Source organism: Somniosus microcephalus, chromosome 12 (genome assembly GCF_052327205.1).
Source record: "Somniosus microcephalus isolate GS21.2 chromosome 12, FLI_Smic_1.0, whole genome shotgun sequence".
Lineage (NCBI taxonomy): Eukaryota > Metazoa > Chordata > Chondrichthyes > Squaliformes > Somniosidae > Somniosus > Somniosus microcephalus.
The window spans coordinates 62,426,227-62,444,537 of NC_140998.1; the positions used below are offsets into that span (position 1 = coordinate 62,426,227).

The following is an 18,311-nucleotide window of genomic DNA, read 5'->3' on the forward strand; positions in this document are numbered from 1 at the left end:
AACAAATCCATGTTGACTGTTCCTGATTAATCCGTGTCTTTCTAAATGAAGATTTATCTTGTCCCTCAGAATTTTTCCAATAATTTTCCCACCACCGAAGTTAGGCTGACTTGGGTATGAAACTAGTGTCTTAAACTTAAATAAAGGCAATTACAGGGGTATGAGGACAAAGTTGGCTAAAGTGGACTGGGAAAATAGATTAAAAAGGTAAGATGGCAGATAAGCAGTGGCAGACTTTTAAGGAGATATTTCATAACTCTCAACAAAGATATATTCCAGTGAGAAAGACTATGAAAAGGATGAGCCATCCGTGGCTTACTAAGGAAGTTAAAGAGGGTATCAAATTGAAAGAAAAGGCATACAATGTTGCGAAGATTAGTGGTAGGCCAGAAGATTGGGAATTTTTTAGAAACTTGCAAAGGATGACTAAAAAAATAATAAAGGAGAAAATATATTATGAGAGTAAACTACCAAGAAATATAAAAACGGACAGCAAGAGCTTCTACAAGTATATAAAAAGGATGAGAGTAGCTAAAGTAAACGCTGGTCCCTTAGAGGATGAGACTGGGGAATTAATAATGAGAAACAAGGAAATGGCAGATACTTTGAACAAATATTTTGTATCTGTCTTCACAGTAGAAGACACTAAATATATCCCAATAATAATGGAAAAATCAAGGGGCAAAAGGGAGGAAGGAACTTAAAACAATCACTATCACTAGAGAAAAAGTACTAGGTAAACTAATGGGACTAAAGGCTGACAAGTCCCCTGGACCTGATGGCCTGCATCCTTGGGTCTGACCCTCAAACTGAATGTGAAGTTCTATCATTTATGATTACTCTTCCCTAGAGGATCCTTTACTATGAGATCATTAATTAATCCTGTCTCATTACACATTACCAGATCTAAAATAACCTGCTCCCTGGTTGGTTCCACAACGCATTCTAAAAAACTGTCCTGAATACATTCTATGAACTTGTCCTCAAGGCTATGTTTGCCAATTTGATTTGTCCAATCTATATGAAGATTAAAATCGTCCATGATTATTGCAGTACCTTTCTTACAAGCCCCCATTATTTCTTGATTTATACTCAGTCCCACAGTGTAGCTACTGTTAGGCGGTCTATAGACTACTCCCAACAGTAACTTATTTCCCTTATTATTTCTTATCTCCACCCAAACTGATTCTACATCTTGATCATCCGAGCCAAGACCATTTCTCACTACTGTACTGACCTCATCCTTTATTAACAGAGCTACCTCACCTTTTCTTTTCTGCCTATCCTTCCGAAATGTCAAATATACCTGAATATTCATTTCCCAGCCTTGGTCACCTTGCAGCCACGTCTCTGTAATGGCTATCAGATCATACCCATTTATTTCTATTTGTGCCGTCAATTTATCTATCTTGTTACGAATACTGCGTGCAGTTAAATAAAGTGCCTTTAATTTTGCCTTTTTACCTACTCTGACCCTATTTGCTGGTGCACTCTTAAGCTTGTATGCTCTGTCCCTTCCTGTCACACTCTGGTTATCATTACCCCTATCACTACACTGCACTATTGCCTTGTCCTTTCTCTTTAACTTTCTAAGTTTCTCCTCCCCCTCTCCCCACTATTTAGTTTAAAGCCCTATCTATAGTCACAGAATCACAGTGCAGATAGAGGCCATTTCGGCCCATCGAGCCTGCACCGACACATATCCCACCCGATCCCCGTAACCCCTACACCAACACATATCCCACTCTATCCCCGTATTTAATCCCCCTAACACTAAGGGTCAATTTATCATAGCCAATCAACCTAACCCGCACATCTTTGGACTGTGGGAGGAAACCGGAGCACCCGGAGGAAACCCACGCAAACACGGGGAGAATGTGCAAACTCCACACAGACAGTCACCCGAGGCCGGATTCGCCTTGTTATTCAATTGGCCAGGACACTGGTCCCAACACGGTTCAAGTGAAGCCTGTCCCAATGGAACAGCTCCATCTTTCCAGTACTGGTGCCAGTGCCCCATGAATCAAAACCCATTTCTCCCATACCAATCCTTGAGCCACCCATTCAACTCTCTGATCTTATTGACCCTATGCCAATTTGCTTGTGGCTCAGGTAGTAATTCAGAGATTATTACCTTTGTGGTTCTGCATTTTAATTTAGCCCTTAGCTGCTCATACTCCCTCAGCAGAACCTCTTTTAGTCCTAACTATGTCGTTGGTACCTACGTGGACCATGACAACTGGATCCTTCCCCTCCCACTCCAAGTTCCCCTCCAGCCGCAAGGAGATGTCCTTAACCCTGGCACCGGGCAGGCAACACAGCCTTCGGGACTCACGCTCTCGGCTGCAGAGAACAGTATCTATCCCCCTAACTATACTGTCCCCTACTACTACTACGTTCCTTTTTACTCCCACAACTTGAATGGCCCCCTATACCACGGTGCTGTGGGCATCCTCCCTGCAGTCCCTGCTCTCGTCCACACAGGCTGCAAGAACCTCATACCTGTTGGACAAGTGTAAGGGCTGAGGCTCTTCCAATTCTACCTTCTGGATCCCCATACTTGCCTCACTTGTAGTCATACCCTCCTGTCCCTGACCATGAACCAAATCGGAAGTATTTAACCTAAGGGGTGTGACTGCCTCCTGGAACAAAGTGTCATGGTGACTTTCTTCCTCCCTGATGTATCGCAGCTCGGACTCCAGCTCATCAACTCTGAGCCGAAGTTCCTCGAGCTGCAGATGTCATTGCTGGAATCACACTGGGGGTCCGCCAGCTCCCACATGCTACAGCTGTAACACATTACCTGCCCTGCCATCTCTATTGTATTTCATTTAACTAATTAGGTTTTCAAGTTTTGAAATACTCAATTGTCTATTAATAGTTTTTAATCTAGGTAATAACCTTGTTTAATTTATTAAATTTAGTTATATGCTTTAGGTCTTTACTGTAACTTAGCCCACAGTCCTGATTGTGCCCTAGTTGTTTATATATTTTTTAATGTATCACGCAGCACCTTTTCTCATAGAATTTTAAGTTTTTTATAAGTTTCAAACAGGACTAGATGCAGGAAGGATGTTCCCGATGGCAGGGGAGTCCAGAACCAGGGGTCACAGTCTAAGGAGGTAAGCCATTTAGGACTGAGATGAGGAATTTCGTCACCCAGAGAGTGGTGAACCTGTGGAATTCTCTACCACAGAAGGCAGTTGAGGCCAACTTATTAAATATATTCAAGAAGGAGTTAGATATATTTCTTAAGGCTAAAGGGTACAAGGGATATGGGGAGAAAGCAGGGACAGGGTACTGAATTTGGATGATCAGCCATGATCTCATTAAATGGCAGAACAGGCTTGAGGGGCCAAATGGCCTACTCCTGCTCCTATCTTCTATGTTTACCCCCACCTCACCGAATTCCCTCACTCACCAAATTCCTTATACACGAAGCACAGAAAGTTAACATGCAGGCACAGCAAGCAATTAGGAAGGCAAAGCTACACTGGCCTTTATTGCAAGGGGGTTGGAATACAAGAGTAAGGAGGTCTTGCTGCAATTGTACAGGACTTTGGCGAGACCACAGCTGGAGTACTGTGGACAGTTTTGGTCTCCATACCCAAGGAAGGATATACTTACCTTAGAGGGGGGTGCAACGAAGGTTCACTAGATTGATTCCTAGGATGAGAGGGTTGTCTTATGAGGAGAGATCGAGTAGAATGGGCCTATACACTCTGGAGTTTAGAAGAACGAGAGGTAATCTCATTGAAACATTCAAGAATCTGAGAGGGCTTGATAGGGTAGATGCTGAGCGGCTGTTTCCCCTGGCTGGAGTCTAGAACTGGGGGCATAGTCTCAGGATAAGGGGTCGGCCAATCAGGACTCATAAGGAGAAATTTCTTCACTCAGAGGGTTGTTAATCTTTGGAATTCTCTACCTCAGAGCGCTGTGGATGCTCAGTCATTGAGTATATTCAAGGCTGAGATGAATAGATTTTTGGACACTAAAGGATTCAAGGGATATGGGGATCGGGCAGGAAAGTGGAATTGAGATTGATCAGCAGCCATGATCTTATTGAATGGCGGAGCAGGCTCGAGGGGCCGTATGGACTACTACTGCTCCTATTTCTCATGTGGTCTCGTATTAACTGCATAATTTCAGTAACCGATAATTACTCATCTTTTTCTCCTGTGCTAATGAATGCCCATCATTTTGTAAGTTTTTTATACTGATGTGCCTTATATTTGATATTACTCAACATTAAATTTCAGGTGCCATTCTTTAGCTTTTGAATGCTCTCTCAAGGAAGCCAAGTTAAATTAAACAGAGACAATAATGGGAAAAGCAAATTTATTATCACAGGTATCTTTATGCAAGATGGGATAGGAGAGTCATATTGTCATCACCATGTCAGAAAATTTTGAAAGGGACTTTGACTTTGTGGTTCAACCTTTTGAGAACCAAATTTACTCCTGCAGTACGTGGTTGTTTCTGAAGGAGGGAGAATGATAAGTTTATGACTGTCAAAAGTAAACATGGATAATAAAAAGTGAAAATGTAGGTTGACTAACTACTGCCGCAAATGACAAGATTAAGTCCTCATCATGTGATACTTACTTCTTCATTAAATAACTTGCTAGTTTCTTTCTTTACAGGGTCTATAAGTTGAACCTGTCCTGCAGAGAAGCCCACAAGAAGGGAGACACTTTCTGCTGTAGCTGTCAGATGATTGAAGTCATGGCAGGTAGGCTGTGTTCCCTTGTATATCCGTTTGTCTATAGGTTTACTTAAATCTGCAGCCTAAGGAAGAAAAAGGAATATTTATCATTTTTATTTTTGTCCACTCAGGTGCAAACAGATTTTATTTATAAACCTTCCTAATTTCCAACTAGTTTCAAAGACATTTTGCCTACTTCCAATTACACCTGTAGAACATCTTTACAAACTACTTCAGCTACAGACAACATTAAAATTCCCTAACTCGTACATGTTCCTAAGTAACAATTTTTAATCAAAAGTTGAAATGCAGTAACTAGTAACAATCACAAAGGATTGGACGGGGGGGAAGAAAAAGAAAAAAGTTAAAAATAAGTACAATGGCTCTACAATTTTTCTCTGCAGGAAGTTCTAAAAGTGATTTCATATAGCACACCTATTTTAAGATCATTTCAGTTTTATATGCCATTCTTTCCCTTAAAACACAAAAAACAATTTGGAACCAAACAATATAAAGTGGCTTGCATTTTCAATACTAGCTGCTTCATTTAAACAAGGCACAGGAATGAACGGAAACTTGATTTCTTTCATTGGATGAAAAGCGTTTAACCAAATAATCGTAAACATTTACATAGTACCTAGAATACTGAAGTTTGGCTTAAGTATCCATGCTCTATGGAAAGGTCCAGAAATATCCCATACAAATTTTTGTTGTTGTTAAAGTCTAACAAAAATTTAAATTATGCAAGAAATTTAGTGAAATTCTGCTAACGTAATATTGCCTCGATGTTGTTCAAGACCGAGACTCATACTTAAAGATACTGGCCTGGAATTTGTGGTTGTAATGCTGGCGAAACAGTCAGCGTCATTCCAGCTGTGAAACGGACAGCAACTTCTGGCGTCTGCACAAGCGCAGTTAAATGCGGAAATCCAGAAATTGCCGTCAGTCATTCCCTGCTCCTCCACATGCTGCACTGTTGAACTCCCCGCAGCCAGCAATCAATTGAAATCACGGAACTGACGAGAACTTCCCCTTTTACGCTGTAATATCGCCATTAAAAAACCCCCAAAAAGTTAATCCTTGTTCAATGAAGTGTAACTGGGTTTTTAATGGCGTACTGAGTTAAAACTACTGCTGAACAACCGTTCTGGCCCTGAAAAACTAATTTTATATTTGTGTAATGTCAAATTTTTCCAATAAAAATGACATGGCTTTTAGTATAAGATTTTTTAAAGTTTGTTTATATTTCAGCTTCTGGCTTCTGCCTTAATCCTATGTGCATGTCCCAATTTTTATTTTGCTCTCTGTAAAAATTAAAAAATTATAATCTGCGCATTTTACTTCCTGGTTTGCTGTCTGAGAATTCTTCAATGTGATTGGCTGCTTCGCCTGCTTGATGACATCACTGTTGCTGGATGCTGGAGATTCGCTTGATTTGGCGCCAGATTCAAACTAAGGTCAGGAGAGCTGAAATTCACGCCACAGAGATTGCTAAATCTTTGTGGGCAGCTTTCTCAGAGGTCAGCAGCTGACTGCAAATTCTGGGCCATTGTCTTTTATAGAACAAAGTTACACAAAAATTTAATCCGATATATTAAAACAAACTTAGGTTTAAATTTTACTTTAATGTAATGTATTTTCCTTCTCCTTCCCCCTTTCATTATTTTCAGTTTTCACTTCAAATTGTGAGCCTTTAACAAATCATGTCCAGCCAGCCTGCAGATTCTCTTCCAGTATTACTGAATTTGCCACTGCTGCCTTAAATAAACAAGAAATGTTATCGGAAAGCTACTGTACAAAGTGAAGAGCTGGTTTATAGCAGTGGTTAGAAGTCTTGTAAACAATTTTACAATAGTGCTGCTGTAAAACAGCTGTAAAAATATCAGACCTTTGAAGTGAAGATGCCGATGAGGTAAATGCCTATTTATTTTCCATAAATAAGTAATCTAGGAGGATTATAGTTAGCAAATTGAAGCAAGTCTCCTTTAGGACAATTTAATGGCCATATTAATACAACACATGACTACCACAAATTAATTGATCCAGATCTTATAAAAAGATAAATACTTGGATATTCAAATCATGGTATCAATGTAAAGATACTAAAGTACTTACATATTAAAGTACCTTCAATTTTAATCATTAAAAGAATGTCAGCTAAACAGCTCTAGTGGTCGGGCACTAAACTCCAAGACAATTCAGGTCCAAATAACCTTGGCCATCATCAGGTAAGTTTTGCTGATTCTCAGTGATGAATGCTAGGTATGTTGGGTGCATGGAAGCAGATCACTCCACTTTCACGTCAAAAGAGGCGTATCCAGTTCCACCGCTCTGAAGAATATCTCCTGCTCAAATACTGCACCGGCAGTTACGGTAACAGTGGAACAGTCTGGGATCCTAACTGAAAAGGAAGCATACCGACGGTGGTAGCAGCAGAGACTAAAGGGAAGGGATATCCATTTTACCTGAGCTCACATGCTATTCAAACCAAGGGGTAAACTAAAAGACTAATCGGTGGAAGGTAAAACCTACCCGCTTCTGTAGAGTGGCAACTAGATTTAATATTTTCCCCTTGCATATCTGACATCAGACAATATCAATGGCACAAGTTATGCTGTCCCTCCCAGTTCAGATAGAAGCTTTCTAGGATTTTCTACTGGAGCCCATTAGTGCTCTCTATCCCACACCAAAAAAGCTACCACAGTGCCTAACACAATAAACCTCTGTTTTCTAGCAGCAAGAAGTTCCTTGGCTTGTTGATTTAGGGCAGATGTTGTTAGGAAATATTTCTTTACACAGATCATGAACAGATGGAACTGCTTGGCAGAAAAGGATGAACAAGTCCAGGATACTGGACTCATTTAAAAAACCAGAAGCTGCAATGGGAATATGGTGGAGTTGATATTGTGGCAGGTGTATATCAAATGGGCTAAAGGGCATTTTCCATCAAAACCTGTCTCATCACCTTGTTGATCAATGCTGAAGCAAGCGAAGATGATGGTTAGAAAGCTGGTAGAACAATAGGAAACCACAAGAAAATGTATCCACACTCAACTGTTTCTTACACTCACTCTTCGGCAGGCTTTAGAAAACCTAATTTTTAACGAGCATTGCGTGTGGATTGCTTTATATTATGTGCATCATGCAAAAGGTACAACATATAAAGAGTGGATATAACGCACAGCTAAAAAAGTGTGGGTGGGAGGGAAAGCATGTCCGCCTCATCCTCCTGCCTTCCCAGTGGCTGCACTTATGACATCATCTACATCTTTACAGGATATGTTCGCTGGTATTATCCTTTTGAAACTGACCACAGCTTCAGGATGCGCATTTAACTGTGGAAATCCTGAGGTTGCAGTCATTCACTGCTCCGACACTGGCTGCGCTGTGGACACCCCCCCCCCCATAGCCAGCCATCAGTGTAATCAGTGAAACTTACGAAAACTTGGGCTTTTCCGCGGTAATATCGCTGTTAAATACACCATTAAATGTTAAGCCTTGTTGGAATAGGTGTAACTGGGGTTTTAACAGCGTATTGACTGCTAAACAAGCGTTCTGGCCCTGAAAAAATAACTTTTTTTAAGTTTGTTCATATTTCAGGTTCTACCCTATCCCCATGCGAGAGCCCCAATCTTTATTTTGCTCTAACATTTTTTTTTTTAAAGTCCGGATAAAAGCAGCTTCTCGTTTCCTGTCTGAGAATTCTGCAATGTGATTGGCTGCTTAGACAGCTTGTTGACGTCACAGCAGCATCGCACTAGGGAATTCACACTACAGAGCACTGCAATCAGTTGATCGTCGAAAAAGGCAAACTTCTCGCCACACAGATCGCAAGATTTCGGTGGGCAGTTTTCATCGGGGCCAGCGGCGAATGCATTTGCTTCACCGCTGACCGCAAATTACGGGCCATTTTGTAAACATGCTTTAATCTAAAAGCAAAACTAACAAAAATCATATCCAATCCTGTGAAAATTGTTGAAACACGCTAATCTCAACGGATAGCATGACCCAGGGATCGTACCCTTGTTTATATTCTGCTAACTGTAATATTGCACCTGCTGCCACCTGTCCAAGTAAAGACCCAAAAAGCACTTTACTGCAAGATCCCCCCCTCAGAAGAGGGGCACTACTTGGTTTGTCCTCCCCCTGTGAATCCCACACATCCTGCATCGAAGAACAGGGCCTGGAGTTTCCACTAGGTTGTGCTGGCTTTATCGGTGCAATTCACCCAAAATCAGCCAAACCACTGCAAAAGATCGTGGAATATTAAGTGCAAATTACAATCAGCGCAACTTGAGTTTCTGCTATCTTTTGTGCTAGTTTAATAATCATCGTGTTAGAAGCCGGCCCTGCCCACAAAACTGGCTACGTCCCCAGATCGAATTAATCACCATTGCGAGTTTCTGCTAATTGTGCTCGTTTGCTGGCTTTCGAGGAGGTTCTAAAAAAGTAATTTTTTTTAGGCTCAAGGTCACGAATAGGCACATTTTAAAAGCTTTTCAATATCATTTTTAAAAATTTACTTTACTAAGAAGCTGACACCAATACTGTACAGTACACCAATATAACTAGCAAATGGTTTTGTATAGCTTTTTGAAGTCATTTTCGGTTATTTTAAATCAGGTTACTCACAGGTGGTGGATTAGACACTGATTAAAATGCTTATTTTTTGTGATAAACCCATTTTCAGCTGTATTAATCAAACTGCACCTTGGACAGGCAGTGGGAAGATTGCCAGTGCTTTGTGCCAATAAGCTATGCTTTTTAGCTGTTTAAGCTGCAGCAGTTCTCCTGTGCATACTTGACTCTTGCTAACTTGTATCCAAATTCTCTGGACCTAGGTAATTGATTGTACCCTTACAAGGGGCATGTATGCGGTCCATAGTGAACAGAAACTCTGTCTTTGTGGATTTCTCAGTAGCTTAGTTTGGAGATCCGTAAGTTTAGATTGCACTCCATGCACTATGGAATCTGCCCAGGCAAGCAAAGGTACGCAAGCAAACCAGAGACATAACTATTAGACTTGCTGAAAAATGTAATACACACACAAAAAGGAGCATACTGCCTGCATATCCAGGAAAACTGAAAAATTATAGAATAAAAAAGTGTTTTCTTCCCCAAGCTCTTAATTAAATGTAATATTCAGTCAAACTCCATCACAAAACCAAATTCTGAAAATATGGTGCTTCTAATTTTCAATACGGCACACTTGATAGGTGAATATGTCCAAGCTATGCCAATAAATATCAACATGCATTTTTATAGCCTACAGCTGTTCGAAAAATAAATGATTAACAATTCACAACAGATAAAAAGTCACATTTAAATATAAAGTTACAATGCATTTGATATTAAAGCCAAGATTTTGCCAGCTTAAAATAGTCAATACTTTCTATAATTGTTCCATTCTTATAAAAAAAACAGGGAACTGGACTGAGCCAGATAATTCTGAACCTGCTGCAATACACATAAGGAGTCTCTGCACAATGTTATAGAATGCAAACTGGTAGCTGCAGATCAACTGCCATTCACCTCATTTCTACGGTCATGGATATTTAAACCACAGCAAAACTTCAATTGCGCACTCGGTTTCATCGATGTAAAAGATTAAATATCTTAGAACTTGTGGAGACATAGGCAACACTTAAATACATATACACACGGTAATTGTCACGGGATGTGTTTCCATTGGGAGTTCTTACATGATAAAGGCATATCGTTGTTATTCTCTGCATGCTCAGGAATCACAGCAAATGCAATTTAATAATGTCCTGCCAGCAGTAAAATCGCTAACAATTTAATAAGTTGGCTATTGTGTGGTTTTAAATTGCTGTAACTAGTCCTAACTTTTTGTGGATAAATTTCTATCCATCTACAGCCTGTCCTACATGGACAAAATGTGTGCCTGCCACACCAGCTGATCCCAATATGTCAGATGTAGACTGAATTGGCTGGGTTAATACTGCAATCATTTAAAATTCTAACATAGTAATTTAAAAGGTTGGATCTAAAATTATGGCAAAATTTAATACTTATGTACAAAATGAGTTACATCCACTGTGCTAGAAAAATCATAAAGGCAGAGTTTGATTATGTAAAAACTTGAGGTTCAGATGAAATCTGACCCCTTTTCAAATGTGATACAGCTTCAAGGTAATTGTTCAATAACTAAAACTACTTCTAAAAATATGGGAAATAAAACCAAAAAACCATGTAGAAACCAAAAATATAAGTCAGCACAGATTTCAAAAGGGAAGGTCACACGTGACCAACCTTACGGAATTCTTTGTAGAAGTGATAGAAAGAGTAGATAAGGGTAATGTAGTAGATGTAATATACTTGGAGTTTCAAGAGGCCTTTGATATCATATGGTAGACTCATGTCCAAGGTCAGAGAATGTGGAGTCAGAGGACAAGTAGCAGAAGCAAGCTGGCTACAAAATAGAAGAGAGTGTAAGGGTTAAAGGAAGTTACCTCAGACTGGTGGAAGGTGGGAAGTGGCATTCCACAGGGATCGATGCTGGGACCACTGTTCACTATTTACATAAACGATTTGGACAAGGGAATCGGAAGTACAAATTCAAAATTTGCAGAGGACATCAAATTGGGGGGTATAGTGAATACAGAAAAAGACTGGGACAAAACACAAGACGTTAATAAACTTGCAGAATGGGAATGTAAATGGCAAATGAATTTCAATATAGATAAGTGTGAGGTGGTACATTTTGGCAGGATGAATAAGGAGTCCACATACTCCTTGAGGGGAAAAAAAGTCTAAATGGGGTAGAGGAACAACGGGATCTAGATGTACAGATTCACAAATCATTAAAAGTAGCAACACAGGTTAACAAGGCCATACAAACAAAGCACGGAGGTTCATTTCCAGAGGAATAGAATTGAAAAGCAGAGAAGTTATGCTAAACTTATCTCGAACCTTGGTCAGACCACATTTAGAGTACAGTGCACAGTTCTCCATATTAAAAAAAGGATATAGATGCACTGAAGATGGTGCAACAAAGATTTACAAGGAGGATACTAAAACAGAGGTTATACTATCAGGAAAGAATGAATAGGCTGGATCGCTTTTCTCTAGAAAAGAGAAGGCGGAGAGATGACTTAATAGAGGTCTTCAAAATTATGAAGGGGTTTGATAGGGTAGAAATAGAGATGTTTCCCACTTGTGTGAGAGTTCAAAACTAGGAGTCATAAACATAAGATGGTCACTAATAAATCCAATAAGCAATTCAAGAGAAACTTCTTTAACCAGAGTGGTTAGAATGTAGAACTTGCTACCACATGGAGTAGTTGAGGCGAATAGCATCGATGCATTTAAGGTGAGTTTACAGCACAGCAACACGCCATTCAGCCCAACTGGTCTATGCTGTTGTTTATACTCAACACAAGCCTCCTCCCACCCTACTTTATCTAAACCTATCAGCATATCCTTCTATTCCTTTCTCCCTTATGTACTTATCTAGCTTGCCCTTAAATGCATCTATGTTATTCGCCTGAAGTACTCTAGGTGGTAGCAAGTTCTACATTCTAACCACTCTCTGGGTAAAGAATTGTCTGGATAAGACAATTCAGAGTTGCCCCTTCTTGTAATCTTTAACTGTGGTTATTTGCCTTCATTAAGAAGTTAAATTAGAAAGACTGCTAATCCTGCATGTGCACAGCTCAACTCTTTGGCATCCAAATGCCAGTTTAAATTTATGTCAGCTTAGAACAGATGGCATACATAATTCTTTTCTATCAGTTTGAAAACTGTCCAACTTCAAAAAGGATTTTTACTGCCCAACTTTCGGGTGGACAGGGCCACAGTTTAATGTGCCATCCAAAGGATGCTCCTTACAACAATGCTGCAGTCCCTTATATTGCACTGGAGTGTTGTCGGATTACTCACTAAAGTCGTACCGTCGGAAGAATCTAAAGTTTGCTTCACACCAGTTGTGACTATATTGAAATTGCTTTCCATTGATGCAATCTATAGGTTTGAGGGTATTTAGAGGAATTAGACATTGCAAGAGTTAAATGACACTAAGCTTTTTGCTAGAACTGCTATTCTGTTATTGCAAAAACTAACTGTTATTGCTAGGAGAGGAAAAAATAGTTTGAGACTTGAAGCACATTCTCTTAACTCTTTATATGTCCGACAGAATGCGCTGAGAACTTTTGTAATTTGTTGTAAACTAATCAAATATAATCTCCTTTTACAATTATTCAGTATTAAGCTTTGCTAGATTGCAGTTTAGTATTAAGTTTGCTAGTCTATAGTTTTATTACTTTAGTTTTATTTCTGCCCTGTTAGAATTAGGGAAAATGAGATGTTTAAATCTAGGTTTTATTTAGTTAGAACTCTTCTCATCTTCAAGATCCTAGGGTGCGTCATCCACTGTAGAAACAAGAACAGAAAAAGCTCGTGCGAAGGCTAAAAAGCAGATAAGGGAGGCCCAAGGCCTGTGCCTGGACACAGAACTTGCCAGGCCCGTGATTGGGGGGTATGGAAGTTACATGATTGGATGGATTTTTCTGCAGTTCCAGTTCTTCGGGTAAATCCTAGGGGGTTTGGGTCATTCTCAGTGTAGAAGGGGCAAGGAGAACACAAGCATGAGTAGGAGGTATGAGGAATAGGTCACGCCTTCTACCTAAGGATCAACTGAGTAATGTAATTCTCAATTGTTCCTTGTAAGCTGCTTAAATACTGTAATGCATTAATTCTTGCTTATGCCGAATAAAGACATATATAATTATAATAACCAATATGGTGTCAGCATTGAACAATTGAATGGACAGTATGAAATGTCTAAAAGCATAACCTAAACCAAGACTTACTTGTCCCTAACCTTTAAAGAATGTAAAGTGAAAAGGTTTCAAAGATGGCATCCTTCCAAGTTTGGTTAAAAGCTTACGTACTCTTTTTTCCCCCCACCTGTACTTCCCAAAGCCCCAATTTCCTAGCTACAAAAGCACAGGGGATTGACGTTTCTAAACCCCAATGTCAGAAATGTTAAATGTCTTGAAGTTAGCATATATATTTGAAACAAGTAGTGAGCTCATTTTTGTTTGCTGATACACCACATTTGGGTGTGTAATAAATATTTAGAGCTACCAATAGAAGAAGTTTGAGGTGTGTAATGGGTTAGCACACAGTCCTTTTACTTCTGCAACCTGGGCTTAATCAAAGACATACTGGTGGAAAGCTGTCTCCTCTCCTATCAGAGCAAAGAGGGAGTGTACTTCGGAGGTTGGTATAAAGCACAGTAAAATGGATTTTACTCTACATTCAGCTTATGAGGTCAGGTACTGGATTGCTTTACATAGTACCAAGTGCCCCAAAAAAGGCTCCGTTTCCCAGCATTAACCTTTCGTATCTTAATAAATGACTTTCCTGTTCAAATCTACCACATATAGCTCTCTCATAGCATGCAAATATAGAATAATGAATACTCAAGAGCAATTATAAAAGGGAGTAACCTAATCAAGAGAATTAGATGGCATCATAAACCAAGACAAAGTTCAAGATGTTGGTAATAGTCATCTGAACAAAGGCAAAACTAGGACAGAAGGGGCAAATGAATAAAGTTGGCATCTGACATACTGTACTTTAAAAAAAAATAGCTACCGATATAAGTGACTTCACACATTAAGATATTATTCTGCAAACCATTGAGAGCCAAATGCACTAATGGTCCACTATGGATTTAAACCCATACATTGACTGTGTTATTTGTATTACAGGTAGGAAGAAGTCAAATTAATCAAAAGTTTCAATAATATGTTGAGAATATAATATAAAGTATAGCTTATTGCTATCACGAGCTTTTTTATTTTTATTATGCAACCTGCATAAGATAAGCTATTTCTGGACAATACCAAAGTTAAACAAAAACATTCTAATTACCTTAGTACTCCACATCACGACATCTAGCCTGAAATCAGACATTTATGTCGATATATAGAGTCTAGTGATCATTCCAGCACTGCTACTCATAGGAAAAAAAAAAATCTATATTTATATTTAATCATATTGGAGCTATCAATGCTGTATACATAGTTAAACATATTGCCTGATGTACAATTCTGCAGTATTTAAAACAAGATCATTTTAAATGGAATGAACTGGATTTTCCCTTGGAGAGAATTGTTAGTTATATGGTATGACTTATTTTTTGTCTTTTCTTCATGAAGTGGCAGAAGAGAGTTGGAAGTGGAGTAGCAAAAAAAAAAAGTACTGCAGATGCTGGAACTCAAACATACAGAAAATTACAGAAACACTGTGGAGAGAACAGAAAAGTTAAAGTTTCAGTTGTAGACCCTTTGTCCCTTTTTTTATTCGTTCCTGGGATGTGGGCGTCGCTGGCAAGGCTAGTATTTATTGCGCATCGCTAGCTGCCCTTGAGAAGGTGGTGGTGAGCCGCCCTCTTGAACCGTTGCAGTCCATATGGTGAAGGTACTCCCACAGTGCTGTTAGGGAGGGAGTTCCAGGATTTTGACCCAGCGACGATGAAAGAACAGTGATATACTTCTAACTCAGGATGGTGTGTGACTTGGAGGGGAACTTGGAGTTGGTGGTGTTCCCATGCACCTGCTGCCCTTGTCCTTCTAGGTGGTAGAGTTCGCTGGTTTGGGAGGTGCTGCTGAAGAAGCCTTGGTGAGTTGCTGCAGTGCATCTTGTAAATGGTACACACTGCAGCCACGGTGTGCTGGTGGTGCAGGGAGTGAAAGTTGAAGGTGGTGGATGGGGTGTCAATAAAGCAGGCTGCTTTATCTTGGATGGTGTCAAGCTTCTTGAGTGTTGTTGGAGCTGCATTTATCCAGGCAAGTGGAGAGTATTCCATCACACTCCTGACTTGTGCCTTGTAGATAGTGGAAAGACTTTGGGGAGTCAGGAGGTGAGACACTCGCCACATAATACCCAGCCTCTGACCTGCTCTTGTAGCCACAGTATTTATGTGGCTGGTCCAGTTAAGTTTCTGGTCAATGGTGACCCCCCAGGATGTTGATGGTGGGGGATTCAATGATGGTGCTGCTGTTGAATGTCAAGGGGAGGTGATTAGACTCTCGCTTGTTGGAGATAGTCATTGCCTGGCACTTAAATGGCAAGTAACTTTTGTGCCACACATCAGCCCAAGCCTGAATGTCATCCAAGTCTTGCTGCATTCGGGCATGGACTGCTTCATCATCTGAAGAGTTGCGAATGGAACTGTGCAATCAGTAAACATCCCCACTTCTGACCTTATGATGGAGGGAAGGTCATTGAAGAAGCAGCTGAAGCTGGTTGGGCCTAGGACACTGCCCTGAGGAACTCTTGCAGTGATGTCCTGGATGTCTACAATAAGCCACAAGGTGTAGTAACTTCAAAAAGTTAAGGAAACAAAGACCACGGTATCTTGTAGGTCGCCGACTTATACCAGTAATCAAAATCAAAGCCAAAATAATTGATATGATTAAACGCGTATTTACTTTTTACAAATTCCCGATTGGCAATAAAAATTGCCAATAAGTAGCAAATGGTTAAAAGGCACATGTGTGTTTTAATAATGATGGTGGCTGTTACTTGTATAATCACAAACTGTATAACTGGATGTAAATTTGCAATACATGTCTAAGGAATATATACATCTCAGCCATAAAAATAAATTATCAGGTTAGTAAGAACATTAGGTCACTGAAATTCTCAATGTATTCCAGATACTTGTAGATTTGCCATTTGAAAGAATTGTATAAATAAAATGATTTTCAACACAAATTGATATTTTTATGTAATATGCTTACAAATCATATTTATGGCCCAGGTGATATAACATTAGTGATTCAACATCAAAAAAGTAATCTGCTAGTTGTAAAGCACTTTGGGGCATTAGGACTCTACAAGGCATTAAACAAATAAAAGTTTTCAAGCCAAATTCAAACATTAAACAGCATGCGTTTGAGTGAGATGCACTGCAGCAACTCGCCAAAGCTCCTTCAACAGCACCTTCCAAACCCACGACCTCTACCACTTAGAAGGACAAGGGCAGCAGACGCATGGGAACATCACCACCTACAAGTTCCCCTCCAAGCCACACACCATCCTGACTTGGACCTGTATCGCCGTTCCTTCACTGTCGCTGGGCCAAAATCCTGAAACTCCCTTCCTAACAGCATTGTGGGTGTACCTACACCATAGGGACTGCAGCGGTTCAAGAAGGCAGCTCACCACCATCTTCTCAAGGGCAATTAGGGATGGGCACTAAATGCAGGCCTAGCCAGCCAGCGACGCCCACATCCCATCAATGAATTTAAAAAAAAAGCAAAGATCTCTAAGTTGTGAAAATCTGACCTGTGCAGGGCAGTACTGTATTATATGGGGACAATGGAAATTTTGGTATAAGTGCATTTGCAAGGATTTTCTCAATTTCCAATATACATCTTTTGCTTTTGGACACTAGGGACTAAAAATTCGATTGCCCCCGAAAATGGGCATGGGAAATCGTGATACGCTATCAACCTGCGCGTTTTCCTTCCGATGAAGGCAGCAGCTAACCGAAGGACCCCAACCTAGACAGGTAGTGGCGGAAGAGGAAAAATACAGATGAAGAAACACCGTTACTTGATCTCGCACTTGCAGCCACCAGCTCAGATACTGGCAATGAATATGCTTTGGCATTGGCAGGCCTGCCAGAAAGCTTGAATGCAATGTCAAGGAGCATGGAGGACACCAGCACCAACCTTGCACAGGGGCTTTGCGCACAGCTTAGAGCCCATCCTTTCCAGCGTGGAAGTGGTGGGCAACTCCATTAGCGCACTTGTTGATCCAACCATGATGCAACGTCTGATAGCCAATGTTTCAGCTTCCATTGCCACTGCGAGTGCTGCGGTGAAAGCTCAGACTGAAGTCATGCATGCCAACAAACTGAGCTTGCAAGCACAGACTGCTGCCGTTGTGGCTGTGGTTATCAGCGTTTGAAGGGGCTTGCAGGGTGTTACAGCAGTCCACCAATCTGCCTTCCAACAAATTACAAAGAATGCTGACGCACCACCCCGGGGGGAGTGGCAGTGGCTTCATGGAGCACGAACCTGCTGTCCTCTCTCAGGATGACAGCATTCGTCCTCCCACCACTGCCACTCTGCCAGTGCCCTTGCTGTTGCCGGTCAGCCAGCCAGCCTAGACTGTTGCCGCCTATGCCAAGGTGGTGCAGTCTAAAACCAGGCCTACTCGGCCCAGAGCTGGTCGAGGTCATCCTGCAAGGCCATCTACAGTCTCCCCACTGAAAGTCAGCAGCTTTCCACCAGCCATGCTGCAGCCACTGGGGTAGCACTGTGTAGGAGCACTAGGACAGGCAAAGGCACTAAGGGAATGCACAAGGAAGGCACTATATAAATTCAAGTTGTTGTGTTTTCAATTCTGGTAAAACAACGACAGTCAAGTTAAACAGCTAGCTCTGGAGAAGTTTACTGCAAACACTGAATTTACCACAGCACCCTCACATGTAATGTGCAGAAATATCTCTTTATATTAACATTTTCCCGCTTAGTTAGATTTCCAGCTGTTTTTGTTTTACATTTCCTTGGTCCTCTAGTAACAGGTAACATGCTTAGCCAAGAACGAGTGCACTGTCTACTCC

The 18,311-nt window shown here is 40.6% G+C and overlaps 1 protein-coding gene across 1 annotated transcript in view; it reads right to left on the bottom strand.

The window, feature by feature from the left end:
• Nucleotides 1-18,311, bottom strand: part of wdr20a (WD repeat domain 20a) — a 47,231-nt gene that overhangs the window by 16,916 nt on the left and 12,004 nt on the right. Inside the window, exon 2 of the mRNA XM_086002961.1 lies at nucleotides 4,606-4,788. Within this exon, the coding sequence (XP_085859087.1) occupies nucleotides 4,606-4,788 (183 nt within the window). The remainder of the gene's footprint in view (nucleotides 1-4,605; nucleotides 4,789-18,311) is intronic.